This window comes from Colobus angolensis, unplaced genomic scaffold, assembly GCF_000951035.1.
Source record: "Colobus angolensis palliatus isolate OR3802 unplaced genomic scaffold, Cang.pa_1.0 Scaffold511, whole genome shotgun sequence".
In the NCBI taxonomy this organism is placed as follows: Eukaryota; Metazoa; Chordata; class Mammalia; order Primates; family Cercopithecidae; genus Colobus; species Colobus angolensis.
The window spans coordinates 311,620-326,466 of record NW_012118611.1 but is presented as its reverse complement, the minus strand read 5'-3'; the positions used below and the strand labels follow the sequence as shown (position 1 = coordinate 326,466).

General features: G+C 59.0%; 1 protein-coding gene across 1 annotated transcript in view; it reads left to right on the top strand.

Moving 5' to 3' along the window:
* Positions 1 to 14,847, top strand: part of OBSCN (obscurin, cytoskeletal calmodulin and titin-interacting RhoGEF) — a gene marked incomplete at its 5' end in the record, with an annotated part of 166,694 nt that overhangs the window by 69,266 nt on the left and 82,581 nt on the right. The window contains 15 exon segments of the mRNA XM_011960527.1: positions 568 to 834; positions 1,053 to 1,322; positions 1,672 to 1,938; positions 2,030 to 2,296; positions 2,382 to 2,648; positions 3,708 to 3,980; positions 4,793 to 5,059; positions 5,277 to 5,543; positions 7,807 to 8,079; positions 8,500 to 8,766; positions 9,418 to 9,684; positions 9,785 to 10,048; positions 10,350 to 10,613; positions 13,570 to 13,833; positions 14,195 to 14,458. Coding sequence (XP_011815917.1) covers positions 568 to 834; positions 1,053 to 1,322; positions 1,672 to 1,938; positions 2,030 to 2,296; positions 2,382 to 2,648; positions 3,708 to 3,980; positions 4,793 to 5,059; positions 5,277 to 5,543; positions 7,807 to 8,079; positions 8,500 to 8,766; positions 9,418 to 9,684; positions 9,785 to 10,048; positions 10,350 to 10,613; positions 13,570 to 13,833; positions 14,195 to 14,458 — 4,008 coding nt within the window.

Below are 14,847 nucleotides of genomic sequence, written 5' to 3'. Positions count from 1 at the left end.
GCTTGTCGGGGGTGGGGAGTTCTACCTGGTGGCAGTGAGGAGGAGGATCAGGGAGAGTGGTGCTGGGGCGGCAGGGGGAGAGGCTCTGCAGACAGGTGGAGTGGGGACGGGCCAGTAGGGCTAAGTCAGTGGTGTGCGGGGAGGGGACATGAGTTCCTGGGACTGGGCTAGGGTATGTGGTTATGGTTCCGAAGTGGGGGCTTGGGGAGAGGACTGCAGAGGGTGGGGCTACATGGGGCAGAGCCTACCCTGCTCTTGGTGGGCCGGGACAGCGGGCAGGACCTGGGTGGTGGAAGTGGGAGTGTGGGATATGGGAGGGCAGGGTAGGCAGAGGCAGGCACACTCCCCTTGCTGGTGGTCTGCTCTGTGGAGCAGGTCCTAGCACAGCTCCAAGGGGGATACTCGGCCTCACCACCTGCTGTCCCCTGCCGGGCAGACATGGGCTGTTGGGGCCTAGTGGGGTCCGGGCCCTTGGTCGCCCAAAACACCCAGTGCCTTGTCGGAGCCTGGGCCTGGGAGCCTGGAGCACCATCTCTGATCCACCCCGTGCCCCAACCACACTCACAGAGCTGCCAGTGACCCTCGTGCGCCCTCTGCGGGACAAGATTGCCATGGAGAAGCACCGCGGTGTATTGGAGTGTCAGGTGTCCCGGGCCACCGCCCAGGTGCGGTGGTTCAAGGGCATTCAGGAGCTGCGGCCCGGGCCCAAGTACGAGCTGGTCAGTGATGGCCTCTACCGCAAGCTGATCATCAGTGACGTCCAGGCAGAGGACGAGGACACCTACACCTGCGACGCCGGCGATGTCAAGACTAGTGCACAGTTCTTTGTGGAAGGTGCAGGCAGGGAGGGCAGCTCTGCAGGTTGCTTTTGTTGGGGGGAGTCTCCTAGGTCCATGGTTTACCCTACACTCCTGGAGATGCTGGGTCTGGGTAGCTCAGGAGGATGCTAACATGCATCTAGTGGGGCAGGGCTTGTTTCCAGGAAGGAACCCTGCCAGAGGGGCAACTTGTCCTATCCATGGGATCCGCCAGCAACTGCTTCTCCCCAACAGAGCAATCCATCACCATTGTGCGGGGTCTGCAGGACGTGACGGTGATGGAGCCCGCTCCTGCCTGGTTTGAGTGTGAGACTTCCATCCCCTCAGTGCGGCCACCTAAGTGGCTCCTGGGGAAGACAGTGTTGCAGGCTGGGGGGAACGTGGGCCTGGAGCAGGAGGGCACGGTGCACCGGCTGATGCTGCGGCGGACCTGCTCCACCATGACCGGGCCCGTGCACTTCACCATTGGCAAGTCTCGCTCCTCTGCCCGCCTGGTGGTCTCAGGTGAGCACTCCCGCCCCTGTGGGTGGACGCGAGGCAGAGGCACAAAAGGACAAGGCTGTGGGTGGGTACAGGGCAGGGTCATGGGAGAAGAAGGCTCAGTGCAGTGACGGGACACAGTTCAGGGCCACAGATGGGTGTCGCTCAGGACCAGGGGAGGACACAGTTCAGGACCACAGAGGACACAGCTCAGGGCCAGGGGAAGGCATAGTTCAGGGAACAGTGGACATGGCTCAGGGCCAGGGGAGGACACAGTTCAGGGCCATAGGTGAGCAGACTCGGGGCTTGGCAGGCAGGACAGGGTGATTGGTTCCTGTGGCCCCGTGGCCCAGCCTGTCTCCACTCCCTGCAGACATCCCCGTAGTCCTCACACGGCCGTTGGAGCCCAAGACAGGGCGTGAACTGCAGTCAGTGGTCCTGTCCTGCGACTTCCGGCCAGCCCCCAAGGCTGTGCAGTGGTACAAGGATGACACGCCCCTGTCCCCCTCTGAGAAGTTTAAGATGAGCCTGGAGGGTCAGATGGCCGAGCTGCGCATCCTCCGGCTCATGCCTGCCGATGCTGGTGTCTACCGGTGCCAGGCGGGCAGCGCCTACAGCAGTACTGAGGTCACTGTGGAAGGTGGGGCATGAGGGGCACGGGGCTACTGAGAGGGTTTTGGGGAGGGGTTGCCTGGTGATGTGGGCACTGAGGCCCGGTGTGTCCCTTGCAGCGCGGGAGGTGACAGTGACAGGGCCGCTGCAGGATGCAGAGGCCATGGAGGAGGGCCGGGCCAGCTTTTCCTGTGAGCTGTCCCATGAGGACGAGGAGGTCGAGTGGTCGCTCAACGGGATGCCCCTGTACAACGACAGCTTCCATGAGATCTCGCACAGGGGCCGGCGCCACAGGCTGGTACTGAAGAGCGTCCGGCGGACTGATGCAGGCATAGTATGCGCCTCTTCCCCCAAGGTGTCAACCTCTGCCCACCTGGAGGTCCGAGGTGAGCCATCCCACCAGTCTTCGGGGCTCCCCACTAGGGATGGGACAGGTGCTCGGCTCCCCTCACCCTCCTACCCCTCCTGCAGTGAAGCCGGTGGTGTTCTTGAAGGCGCTGGATGACCTGTCTGCAGAGGAGCACAGCACCCTGGCCCTGCAGTGTGAGGTCTCTGACCCCGCGGCCCATGTGGTGTGGCACAAAGATGGCGTGCAGCTGGGCCCCAGCGACAAGTATGACTTCCTGCACACGGTGGGCATGCGGGGGCTCGTGGTGCATGACCTGAGCCCCGAGGACGCCGGCCTGTACACCTGCCACGTGGGCTCCGAGGAGACCCGAGCCCGGGTCAGCGTGCACGGTGTGTGGCTGTGGGCATGGCAGAGCTCGGGGAAGGGAGGTGTGCTGGATGGGCATGGATGTGGGGCTGGCCACTACCTGGGTGGCCCACGTCATTCTCTGAGTTTGAAGGGCTGCTCTGCTGAGCCGGGGAGGTCAGGGGAGCCTTCTAGAGAAGCCATGACTTGACATGGTTCCGTGAGGCCTGGGTGCAGGCAGGTGGACCTGGGGACGATGGGTCCCGGAGTCAGGGTTGGAGGCTGTGCTGTCCCTGCCTGGTGGTCCCGACGTAGCCCGGGGATGTTGCCCTGTACCAGGGGATGTGTGCAAAGAAGCCACCAGGCCCGTGTGGGGACACCAATGGGGATGGCCAGGGAGAAGCCGAGATGCCGGGCAGGGGCTGTGAGTAGGCCATGTCTCTGTCCTTCATGGGGCCCCAGCAAGGCCCCAGGGCCACTGGGCTGACAGGGTGGAGCCATCCCTGAACCCAGCCCTGCAGCACTGGGGGTGTGCATGCCCTGGAGTCTGTCCTGCTTTTCAGGGGCAGTTCCCTCAACTGCAGGGTGGCTACCTGGCCTGTGTGTGTGTGCCCAGTCCCAGTGGCATCCTGGTGTGGGTGACAGGCGGCGTAACCAGCCTGTTTGCTGGTCCTTGACAGTCTTGTAACGAGATGGGGAAGGGGCAGGAGGCATGGCGATTTTGTCCTGGAGCTGGGACTACCGGGTCCTGTGCCTCCTCTCCTCCGTGTGACGACCATGGGTCCTCCCTCTCCCTGCTACCCTGATTGGAGCTCAGAGTTGTTGGTTATGCAAATGCCAGGGAACAGCCAGCTCCAGCAGAGGGGTGTCTACTCAATGGCTGGTGCAGTGTGGCACCCTGCCCCCACAGGGCCTGGCCTCTCCCAGGGTCTGACACCTCCCAGGGTTTGATCCCTGTGGGATCTGGTCCCTCTAAGGGATCCAGCTCCTCCTGGGATCTGGTCCCTTGGGCTCTGATCCCTCCCAGGGTCTGGACCTTCCTAGGTCTGGCCCAGGGCAGTGCTGTCCTCTCGCCTGGCCTGACAGTCTCCGTTGGCCCGCAGATCTGCACGTGGGCATCACCAAGAGGCTGAAGACAGTGGAGGTGCTGGAGGGGGAGAGCTGCAGCTTCGAGTGCGTCCTGTCCCATGAGAGTGCCAGCGACCCAGCCATGTGGACAGTCGGTGGGAAGACGGTGGGCAGCTCCAGCCGCTTCCAGGCCACACGTCAGGGCCGAAAATACATCCTAGTGGTCCGGGAGGCTGTGCCGAGTGATGCTGGGGAAGTGATCTTCTCTGTGCGGAGCCTCACCTCCAAGGCCTCACTCATTGTCAAAGGTGGGCAGGGCCTGCCGGACGGGGGCTTATCACCTGGGCTGAGGAATGGGGACCCTGGGCCTGTCCCCAGGAGTCCAGGAGCTGGGCCCCAGTGGCTGCAGAAGCCGGTGGGGGTGCTTTTGAGGCCTGCTTCCCCCAGCTGCTGCAGAGCACCCCTTCTAGGAGCCACAGGGCCTGAGGCACCTGCTGGATGCTGGGGGCAGTTCTCGTGTGGAAGTGGGGTTGCACTCTTCTCTGAGCTCTGATACAGGCCTGGATTCTTTTCCAATCTCTGTTCTGAGTACCCTGAGCACTTGGTAGCTCCCAGAGCTGTGGCTCACAGGGCCAGTCTGGCAGCACTGGCCTGAGGGCCCAGCCACCTGCTCCGTTGACATCACCACCAGCGCCCGAGTTCGCGCCCCTGATGAGCACACTTGGTGCAGTTCAGTGGGGCACACTCAGAGGATGCCAGCGTGGGCCTGAAAGATGCCAGAGGATAAAATTCTGTAGTTGTTGATCTTCCTGCTTCCTGAGTCCCACCCTGGTGACAGTGGGGACACTAACATTTCAGGACTCTGAAGCTCCTGAGGGCCGAGGTCCCAGAGTTTGGGGGTTGCAGGTTCTGTTGTCTTGGTCACCAGAGAGTCAGTGTTCTCAAATGCTTGTCATTGCTCCAATCCTGGTCATGGTGAAGGTGGTAGGGTTTTGGCTGGGTCTGTGCGTAGAGCTATGGCTGTAGCCAGGATGGTGGCTGGGGCCGTGACTGCAGTCATCTGTGGCTGGCTCCATGGCCATGGCTGTGCTTCAAGGGCAGCTGTCTCTGCTCTCTTCAGAGAGGCCGGCGGCCATCGTGAAGCCCCTGGAAGACCAGCGGGTGGCGCCAGGGGAGGATGTGGAGCTGCGCTGTGAGCTGTCACGGGCGGGCACGCCTGTGCGCTGGCTGAAGGATGGGAAGGCCATCTGCAAGAGCCAGAAGTACGATGTGGTCTGTGAGGGCACGATGGCTGTGCTGGTTATCCGCGGGGCCTCGCTCAAGGACATGGGCGAGTACACGTGTGAGGCAGAGGCTTCCAAGAGCACAGCCAGCCTCTGTGTGGAAGGTAAATGCTGCAGGAGCCCCACGAATGGCCCTGGAGTGGCGTCTCTACCCTAGCGGGGCACGGGGCCACCCGTGGAGCCTGAGCTCCTCTGTCCCAGGTGAAAGGGCTCACCCAGGTCCCAGAGCTTCCCCAGCCAGGCCTGGAATATAACAGGGCCGGCCTGGGGTCTGTGCAGGCCTCATGCCCCACCTATTCTGCCTCCATCTCCCTGCCCCAGAAAAAGCAAACTGCTTCACAGAGGAGCTGACCAACCTGCAGGTGGAGGAGAAAGGCACAGCTGTGTTCACGTGCAAGACGGAGCGCCCCGCGGCCACAGTGACCTGGCGCAAGGGCCTCTTGGAGCTACGGGCCTCAAGGAAGCACCAGCCCAGCCAGGATGGCCTGGCCCTGCAGCTCACCATCAGTGCCCTGGAGAAGGCAGACAGTGACACCTACACCTGCGACATTGGCCAGGCCCGGTCCCAGGCCCAGCTCCTAGTGCAAGGTGAGGCAGCCAAGTGTGCTTGGGTCTAGGCTTTGAACGGCACTGGAGACTTGGAGGTGGACAGGCCCAGCCTCAGTTTCTTATCATAAGGGTAGAGGGGTGCACCCTGGGTGGTCACTGAGGCTCCCCAGCATGGCTGTGGTGAGCTGCTGGTGCTCACTTACTTGTGTTGATTTGGTCACTGTGTATTTCTCCCACATGCCCTGTGTGCCTGGCCCCCATGCGTGAGCTCAGTGTGTATCTGTACATACAATGTGTCACCCTTATCCCAGAGGGACAGCCTGACTCAGCTGTGCCGGGCAGCCTCAGGTGCTCCCAGGGAAGAACTGATGGTCATTAGGGTTGTCATTGAGAGTTACAGTGGCATTTTAGTCTTTTTCTTGTTTACAACAGAATACCTGAAACTGGGTAATATATATAGGAAATAAAGTTACTTCTTACAGCTCTGGAGGCTCAAGGTCAAGGGGCCACATCTGGTGAGGGCCCTCTTGCTGGCAGGGACTCTCTGCCGAGTCCCCAGGGGGTGGCACAGGGCATCTCATGGGGAGGGGACTGAGTGTGCTAACTCAGGCCTCTCTTCATCTTCTTTTAAAGCCACCACTCTCATGAAAGCACTTTAACACATTAACCTGTTAACCCACTGATCCATGAATGGATTAACCCATTCCCACCTTGGACCCAATCCCCTCTTAAAGGCTCCACCTCTTAATATTACCACATTGGGATTAAGTTTCAATATGAGTTTCCAAGGGGACATTCAGATCATAGCAGGTGGCTGTTTGATCTTACTGTTTGGCTCCACATTTGAGTGGCAGGCAGAGTGATAGCTGTCATTTTCCCCACTCTGTAGATAAGAAAACTGAAGCTTTAGTGGGTCCATGGCCAGGGCAAGGTCATCAGGCACATTGGGATCAGAGCAGGCGAGGCCCAGCCCCTTCACCGCAGCTTTCACTTGGCTCTGAAGTCCCAGGCTGGTGTGTCCAGAGCTGAGTTTGCAGGGGGTCCTTACTGGGGTCTGACCACAGGGCGTTCACAGGGTTCAGTATTTGAAAGGCCCCAGTTATGATCATCAGAAGTAATGCAAAGCAGGAATCATCACTGATTTGTCCTCTCCAATGGATTTGGTGACCCTGGTGAAAGCATTCTGTTAACACAGTAAAGCCCCATGATCTAATAAAGCTGGTACCCATAGTTAATTTTTTTTAAAAGCCATCAAGAGTGAGAGTCATAAGATAACAAAAGATGCTCTTTAAAAGTTTAACATGGCTGGACGTGGTGGCTCACGCCTGTAATCCCAGCACTTTGGGAGGCTGAGGCAGTTGGATCACAAGGTCAGGAGCTCTAGACCAGCCTGGCCAACATGGTGAAACCCCATCTCTACTAAAAATACAAAAATTAGCCAGGCATGGTGGCACATGCCTGTAATCTCAGCTACTCAGGAGGCTGAGGCAGGAGCGTTGCTTGAACCCGGGAGGCGGAGGTTGCAGTGAGCCAAGATCGTGCCACTGCACTCCAGCCTGGGAGACAGTGAGACTCCATCTCTAAAAAAATAAAATAAGTTTAACGTATGAGGATGTCAGCTGGCCTGGTCAGGGGCCCAAGCCATTTCCTTGTGTGCCATCCACTAATGAGAGCTCTTCATCCATGTGGATTGCCCAGGTTGGGGTCGCCTTCTTTGAGGTGGAGCTATGCCTGCAGGACACTTGTGCATGCAGAAGGAATCTGAATGCAGGACCTGTCTCGATATTCATAAATGCTCATCTCTTACCATCCCTAATTCAGCAGCCAAAAAACCTCGTTTCTAAGAATTCACATTTCCTATCTTCCAAGCATTTGATTTCAATTTCAGCATAACTATAGCCATTTTTTTCACACTCCTCTTTCATCTGTTACTACAAGAGTTAATTTCATGGCACAATTGTAATGATACACACAGCTTTGTAAGCAGGTTTGGGAGCCAACCGCTCCTGGGAGCACAGCTTGGATAGGGGGCAGAAGTGTGCTCTCCTGGGTTCTCAGCAGGCTGCAGACTCCCCCAGCAAGCCTTGCAGAAGGACCTCCAAGGTGCAGAGAAGTGGACTCAGGGCTCCAAGTTGCCCTCAAACAAGTATCTTTGGACCGTTCAAACTCTGAGCCACTTACTGTTTTCGGAGTTCTGTCCCTGCAAACTTGTTAAAACACAGCCACCTTGCTCTGTCCTGGGGAGTGTCTGTCCTGGGGAGCACTGCTAGCTGAGCCTGCCCAGGACGCTGTGCCTTTGCAGGCCAGAGAGTGCACATCATCGAGGACCTAGAGGACGTGGATGTGCAGGAGGGCTCCTCGGCCACCTTCCGTTGCCGGATCTCCCCGGCCAACTACGAGCCTGTGCACTGGTTCCTGGATAAGACACCCCTGCATACCAACGAGCTCAATGAGATCGAGGCCCAGCCTGGGGGCTACCACGTGCTGACCCTGCGGCAGCTGGCGCTCAAGGACTCGGGCACCATCTACTTCGAGGCGGGTGACCAGCGGGCCTCGGCCACCCTGCGGGTCACTGGTGGGTCACATGCCCACGTTGCACATGTTGCTCAGAGCTGCAGACAGGTGGGGAGGCAGATGGCAGCTCAGCCATGTGCCTAGTATCCCTGGGCACACAGAGAAAGCACCATTGGCTGACTGTGGGGTGGGGGCTCGGAAGGCTGAATTGGGCTTTCGGGATGAATGCTTCTGCATGGTTTGCAGAACTGTTCTTGGTGTGGCGCTGGCCAGGCTGCATCCCCACTGGGGCAGGAGCCGCACGGAGACTTCCCTGTTCCCTCCACAGCCTGTTACGTGGCCCCAGCGTGAGGGTGACTGGTGGGTGCGGAGCCAGGGTGTTGCCTGGTCCGCAGTGAGACCCAGGGTTTGTCCCTGTTGGCCCCTCCAGCAGCAGCACGACAGGATCCCACATGCTCCTGCTTCTCTCTCTGTCCCCCAGGTAAGCCAAGTGTCTTCTCCCGAGAGCTCACAGATGCCACCATCACAGAGGGTGAGGACTTGACCCTGGTGTGCGAGACCAGTGCCTGCGACAGCCCTGTGTGCTGGACCAAGGATGGGAAGACCCTGCGGGGATCTGCCCGGTATCAGCTGAGCCACGAGGGCCACCGGGCCCAGTTGCTCATCACTGGGGCCACCCTGCAGGACAGCGGACGCTACAAGTGTGAGACTGGGGGCGCCTGCAGCAGCTCCATTGTCAGGGTGCACGGTGAGCCCCAGCAGCCCCAAAGCCCAGCCACAGGCCAGGTGCCTACAGCTCTCTTCTCAGGCAGCACCATCTTCAGGGCAGGGCATGTACGCCCACAAAGAGTCCAAGGTGGGAGGACCCAGGCTCCCGTGCATCCTGTATGGGGTGCCCACGGCTCCCTGTGTCCTTCCTGGCTCTCCCTGGCACCTCATCCACCCTGCTTGGCTTCCGCTCTGGCCTCTGCCACACCACAGGAGCCGCCCTGCAGAGCTGTCTCCCCTGCGTCCCTGAAGAGCTGTCCCTCTGTGCATGCCTGTGTCCCTGACCTCCCATCTTAGGAGGCGCCAGCCACAGTGGCTTAGGGCCCACCGTGACCTCATTTGACCTTACTTCCCTCATCACAGCCATGCTCTGAGGTCTGGGCTAGGGCCTCCAACTGTGAATTTGGGGGCACAGGTCCCTGACACCCCACCCTTCTGTTCTCCTGCTTGGTTCACCCTTTCTATCCCTCACCCTCAGAGCTGCCCCTTTCCAGAAGTCTCGAGGTCCCTGCCACAGGCCCCAAAGGAGAAGGGGGACCCTGCAGCTGATGTCCCCAGCCCTCCACCACCTATAGGGGAGCCCTAGTGGACCAGTCAGGGGAGGGCGAGCTGAGCCTGTGCCTGTCTGCAGCCCGGCCAGTGCGGTTCCAGGAGGCCCTGAAGGACCTGGAGGTGCGGGAGGGTGGTGCTGCCACACTGCGCTGTGTGCTGTCGTCTGTGGCTGCGCCCGTGGAATGGTGCTGTGGAGACAACGTCCTGAGGCCAGGTGACAAATACAGCCTACGCCAGGAGGGTGCTGTGTTGGAGCTGGTGGTCCGCGACCTCCGGCCGGAGGACAGCGGGCGGTACTCATGCTCCTTCGGGGACCAGACTACTACTGCCACCCTCACGGTGACTGGTAAGTGTCTCTGTTCACCCTGCCCATGTGGCCCAAAGATGCCACTTCCTCCAATGCAGGGGAGCAAAGACGATGCTCTCTGTGTCTGACCTTCCTGCAGCCCTGCCTGCCCAGTTCATCGGGAAACTGAGAAACAAGGAGGCCACAGAAGGGGCCACGGCCACACTGAGGTGTGAGCTGAGCAAGGCAGCCCCCGTGGAGTGGAGAAAGGGGTCCGAGACCATCAGAGATGGGGACAGATACTGCCTGAGGCAGGACGGGGCCATGTGTGAGCTGCAGATTCGTGGCCTGGCCATGGTGGATGCTGGGGAGTACTCGTGTGTGTGTGGAGAGGAAAGGACCTCGGCCTCACTCACTATCAGGGGTAAGACTGTGTCCAGAGTCGTGTCCGGTGTCCAGTTCTTTACCTCTGCTGTCAGTTGCACCAATTCCAGTCTCCCCCAACTGTGCCATGCTCTTCCCAGCACATCATGGAGTCCCTTCCAGCTCTCTGGACTGTTGAAGGAACCAGGAGAACCTGGCATTTGCAGCCAGACTCCCACCCTCGAGGCACCCTGGGACCTGTCCTGTGGGAGTCTGTCTTATCCTCCATCTCGCCATGGCCTGTCCCCCTGTGCTTCCCAGAGTCTGATCTCCTGCATGTCTGTCTGTCCATCCCTCCCCAGCCATGCCTGCCCACTTCACAGGAAGACTGAGACACCAAGAGAGCACAGAAGGAGCCACAGCCACGCTGCGGTGTGAGCTGAGCAAGGCGGCCCCCGTGGAGTGGAGGAAGGGCCGTGAGAGCCTCGGAGATGGGGACAGACACAGACTGAGGCAGGATGGGGCTGTGTGTGAGCTGCAGATCTGTGGCCTGGCCGTGGCAGATGCTGGGGAGTACTCCTGTGTGTGTGGGGAGGAGAGGACCTCCGCCACTCTCACCGTGAAGGGTAATGACTGCCTCTGGCCACGTGCATGGGTGGCTGTGTCCGAGTGGGTGTGCGTATTCCTGCCCTGTGCCCATGTCTGCGCTATGGCCTTCCCTGTTTCTGCGTGTGGTTCCTTCATTCCTTCGGTAGGGATTCCTCACACCTGCGTATTACCTGTCTTAGGAGCAGTAAGGCAGCAGAGAAGAGAGGGCTGTTTGAGCCCTGTGGGGTTGTAGGCAGAGACAGAGGATATGGGGAGAACCAAATCATTACAAAAGTGAGATCATAGATCTTCTCCAGGGTTAACACCAGGAAGGCAGGAAGGCAATCAGGAGGAGCTCCAGGAATGGAACACAGAAAGGAGTGGGGAGATGGCACGTGGGCTGGAGTGCACAGCCAGGGAGGGGAGGGTCCATTGTGAGGAGGCGAGAGGCAGGGTGACTGTGGGGAGGAGGTGATGGGGTGACTGTGGGGAGGAAGTGATGGGGATGACTGTGGGGAGGAGGTGATGGAGGTGACTGTGGGGAGGATGATGGGGGTGACTGTGGGGAGGAGGTGATGGGGTGACTGTGGGGAGGAGGGATGACTGTGGGGAGGAGGTGATGGAGGTGACTGTGGGGAGGAGGTGATGGGGGTGACTGTGGGGAGGAGGTGATGGGGTGACTGTGGGGAGGAGGTGATGGGGGTAACTGTGGGGAGGAGGTGGTGGGGATGACTGTGGGGAGGAGGTGATGGGGGTCACTGTGGGGAGGAGCAGCCACAGTGACTCTTCATGTGTCAGCCAAGCAGAGCATCTGTGTGGAGTAGAGGAAAGGGGCCCAAGACGATCCAAGATGGGGGCTTTGACCAGGACAAGACATCCAGAGCCCTGTGGCCTGCCTGCGGTGGATCTAGGGTGTCGTCATGTGTGGGGGGTGGGAGTGGATCTCAGCCATGGCTGGGTCCCCTAGGGACATGAGGCTGCAGAACTCACCCTGGGCCCTGAACCTCTCAGTCACAGCAAGGAGAGGATTCCAGCCTCAAGCCACCAGTGTTAGCAGAAGGGATAGAGCCCTGCAGGCCTGGCCTCTTGTGTCTGTGGAGCTGGAACCCATGGCCCAGTGTGGCTGGTGGTGTGGTGCGACGTGTGCAGGTGCTCGGGGCCTTGGCCTGGCTCGATTCTGTCAGGGAAAGCACATGGGATAAAGCCGGCCCGGGTGGAGGGCCCGAGCACCTTAGGCGGAATGCAGGGAAGGACTCTCCCAAGCTTGAGGACTTTCTTGCCCAGGACTCTGGTGGGCTCCCCTCACACTGCAAGAGGTGATCCCTCAGGCCGGTGAAGGGGCAGGTTCTGGGGGCCAGGCATGGCTGTCTGGATGCCAGTGCCTCCTCAGACCGGTGGCTGAAGAGCAGATGACCAGAGTGGACCCCTGCCGGCTGCCTGAGGCAGTTGCTTCCAGAAGTGGGCAAGTTCCAGGAAAGCTTCAGGTGGTGGGTTCCCTGCTGGACCCCCTCTTGTACCTCCTTAGAGGACACCCTTGCATGCTGGAAGTTTCCAATGGACCCCGAAGCCCCAAGGATGCTCTGAGCTGCAGTTCCCCGGGGGCGTCCAGGGGATGCAGCTGGGCACTCTGAGGCTCCAGTCTCCATCTGGTGGGCTGGGAAGCCACCCAGCTTCAGTGCACAGGAGACAGTGGCCCTCGTCTGTCCCTGTGATCCATGGCTATCTCCTGCATGCAGGGCATGTCCGGGTGGATGGTTCCTTCATGTATTCGGTTGGTCATTTCTTATCTGCTGGACCCATGCACCAAGGCACCCACTGCGTGGGGTTCCTGCTTGCATCATGAACACAGGGTGACAGTCAAGGTGGAGGGCGGCACCCTCCTTTCTCCCAGCAGCAGGCTCTTTATTCCCTGTCTGCCCTGGGCTCTGGCCACAGGAGCAGCAGGAACTGATGAGAAGCAGGAGCCTGGATGATTCTGTGGGAGATTTTTAGGCAGCTGATTTTGTGTCTTTTTCCTCCAGCTATTCATCAAGATCGTGAGGCTGGGCTCACACCTGTAATCCCAGCACTTTGGGAGACCAAGTCAGGAGGGTCATTTGAGCTCAAGAGTTCCAGGCCCAACCTGGGCAACCCAGGGAGACCCTATCTCTACAAAAAATATGAAAATTAGCTGGTTGTGGTGGTGTATACCTGTGGTCCCAGCTACTCAGGAGGCTGAGGTGGGAGAATTGGTTGAGGCCACAAGTTTGAGGCTGCAGTGAGCTGTGATGGCACCACTGCACTCCAGCCTAGGCAACCCTGAGACCCTGTCTGAAAAAGAAAAAACAATTATGAAGGAGCTATAAAATAGGGAGCCACAGAATGGGGCCTGGGCCACAGTACAGTGTAACTGAGCCACCAGGCTGGTCTTGGGCCCTTGAGCGTGATGACAGATTCAGCCTGAGCCAGGATGGGCTGCAGAAGACCTTGGGGATGGGGAGATCCTGTTTGGTTCTATCTCTTCCTCCCCATCTCATGGGTCTTGTGGCCACTGCATGTGTCTGCCATCATCTTGGGGTCCCCGCTAGGATTCCAGCTCCTCTGTGTCCTGGGCGGCTTTCCTCTGCGTGTCCGAGGCCAATCTGTTCTCTGCTCCCAGGGCACTGTTTCACATCCACGTGTCTCTGCTTTAATTCCTAGTTTCCTCCATAGTTGGAGTGTGTCCTTGCTGAGTGTCCCAAGGTGTCTCCAGAGGGCCTCATGGTCTTTGTGTCCTCTCCAGCCCTACCAGCCAGGTTCATAGAAAGTATGAGGCCTGAGGACACCTCAGAAGGGGCCACACCGTGATGCTAACGGGCTGGACCGTGGGAAGCCACAGTGCACAGCCTGTACTCAGCACACCCCAGAAGTGGCCCGTGTTCAGATGGCTTCCCTGTCTTTTCTGTGTTGTCCATGTCCTGTCTCTTCTGTGGGCTCAGAGGGTGTGATTGTGGCCATCTCTTTCTGATCCCCCAGCCCTGCTGGCCAAGTTCACAGAGGGTCTGAGGAATGAAGAGGCTGTGGAAGGGGCCACAGCCATGTTGTGGTGTGAACTGAGCAAAGTGGCCCCTGTGGAGTGGAGGAAGGGGCCCAGGAACCTCAGAGATGGGGACAGATACATCCTGAGGCAGGAGGGGACCAGGTGTGAGCTGCAGATCTGTGGCCTGGCCATGGCGGATGCCGGGGAGTACTTGTGTGTGTGCGGGCAGGAGAGGACCTCAGCCATGTTCACCATCAGGGGTAAAGATCATGTGTGGCCTTGTGGACCCGTGGCTTGGTATCTACATGTCACCGTGTCATTCTCATCTTCCAATGTGGCACAGCCCCTGTGGCAATCCTGGGGTTGTCTCTTCTCCAAGTGAGGTCCTCCGGTTGTCTCCCGCCTATCCTTCTTGTCCGGGAGGTGTCCTCATGCTCATGCTCATCCGTTTGTGTTCTCTGTTCTTCCCAGGCCATTTGCTTCCTCCCCATGTGAATGTTTATTTGCTTCTTCACGTGTGGTCCTTTGGTGGTTTGTGTGGCTCCTTGTGGTTGTCCATGTCCCGTCCACAGAGTCTTCCAGACAGTCTGATGATCTCAGCGACTGCTTGGTCCTTCCCAGCTCTGCCTGCCAGGTTCATAGAAGATGTGAAAAACCAGGAGGCCAGAGAAGGGACCACAGTCATGCTGCAGTGTGAGCTGAACAATGCAGCTCCTGTGGAGTGAAGGAAGGGGTCTGAGACCCTCAGAGATGGGGACAGATACAGCCTGAGGCAGGATGGGACCAAATGTGAACTGCAGATTCGTGGCCTGTCCATGGCAGACACTGGGGAGTACTTGTGTGTGTGGGGGCAGGAGAGGACCTCGGCCATGCTCACCGTCAGGGGTAAAGGCCACATGTGGCCAAGGAGAGCCATATTCTGGTGTCCATGTATTGATGTCATGCCGTCTGTCTGTACTCACCCCATGTGCTCTCCCTGCATCTGCGCCACCCTGTTCTCATCACTCTGCAGGGTCTCCTCCAGCCTCCAAAGCTGTTGTGGGAACCAGGAGAAACCAGCCTTGTAGCCAGCTTCCACCCCATGTGCCTACAAGGATGGGCTCCATCATGTTGTCCTGTTGGCTTCTGTACCTTGCCCTTCGTGCTGTCCTATCCTTGCCCCCAGAGTGCTCCAGTGGCTCTCATGGTCCTTGTGTGTGTCTGACATACTCTGGCTCTGGCAGCCAGAGTTACATAAAGTGTGAGGACTCAGGAGGCCATGGAAGGAGTCACAG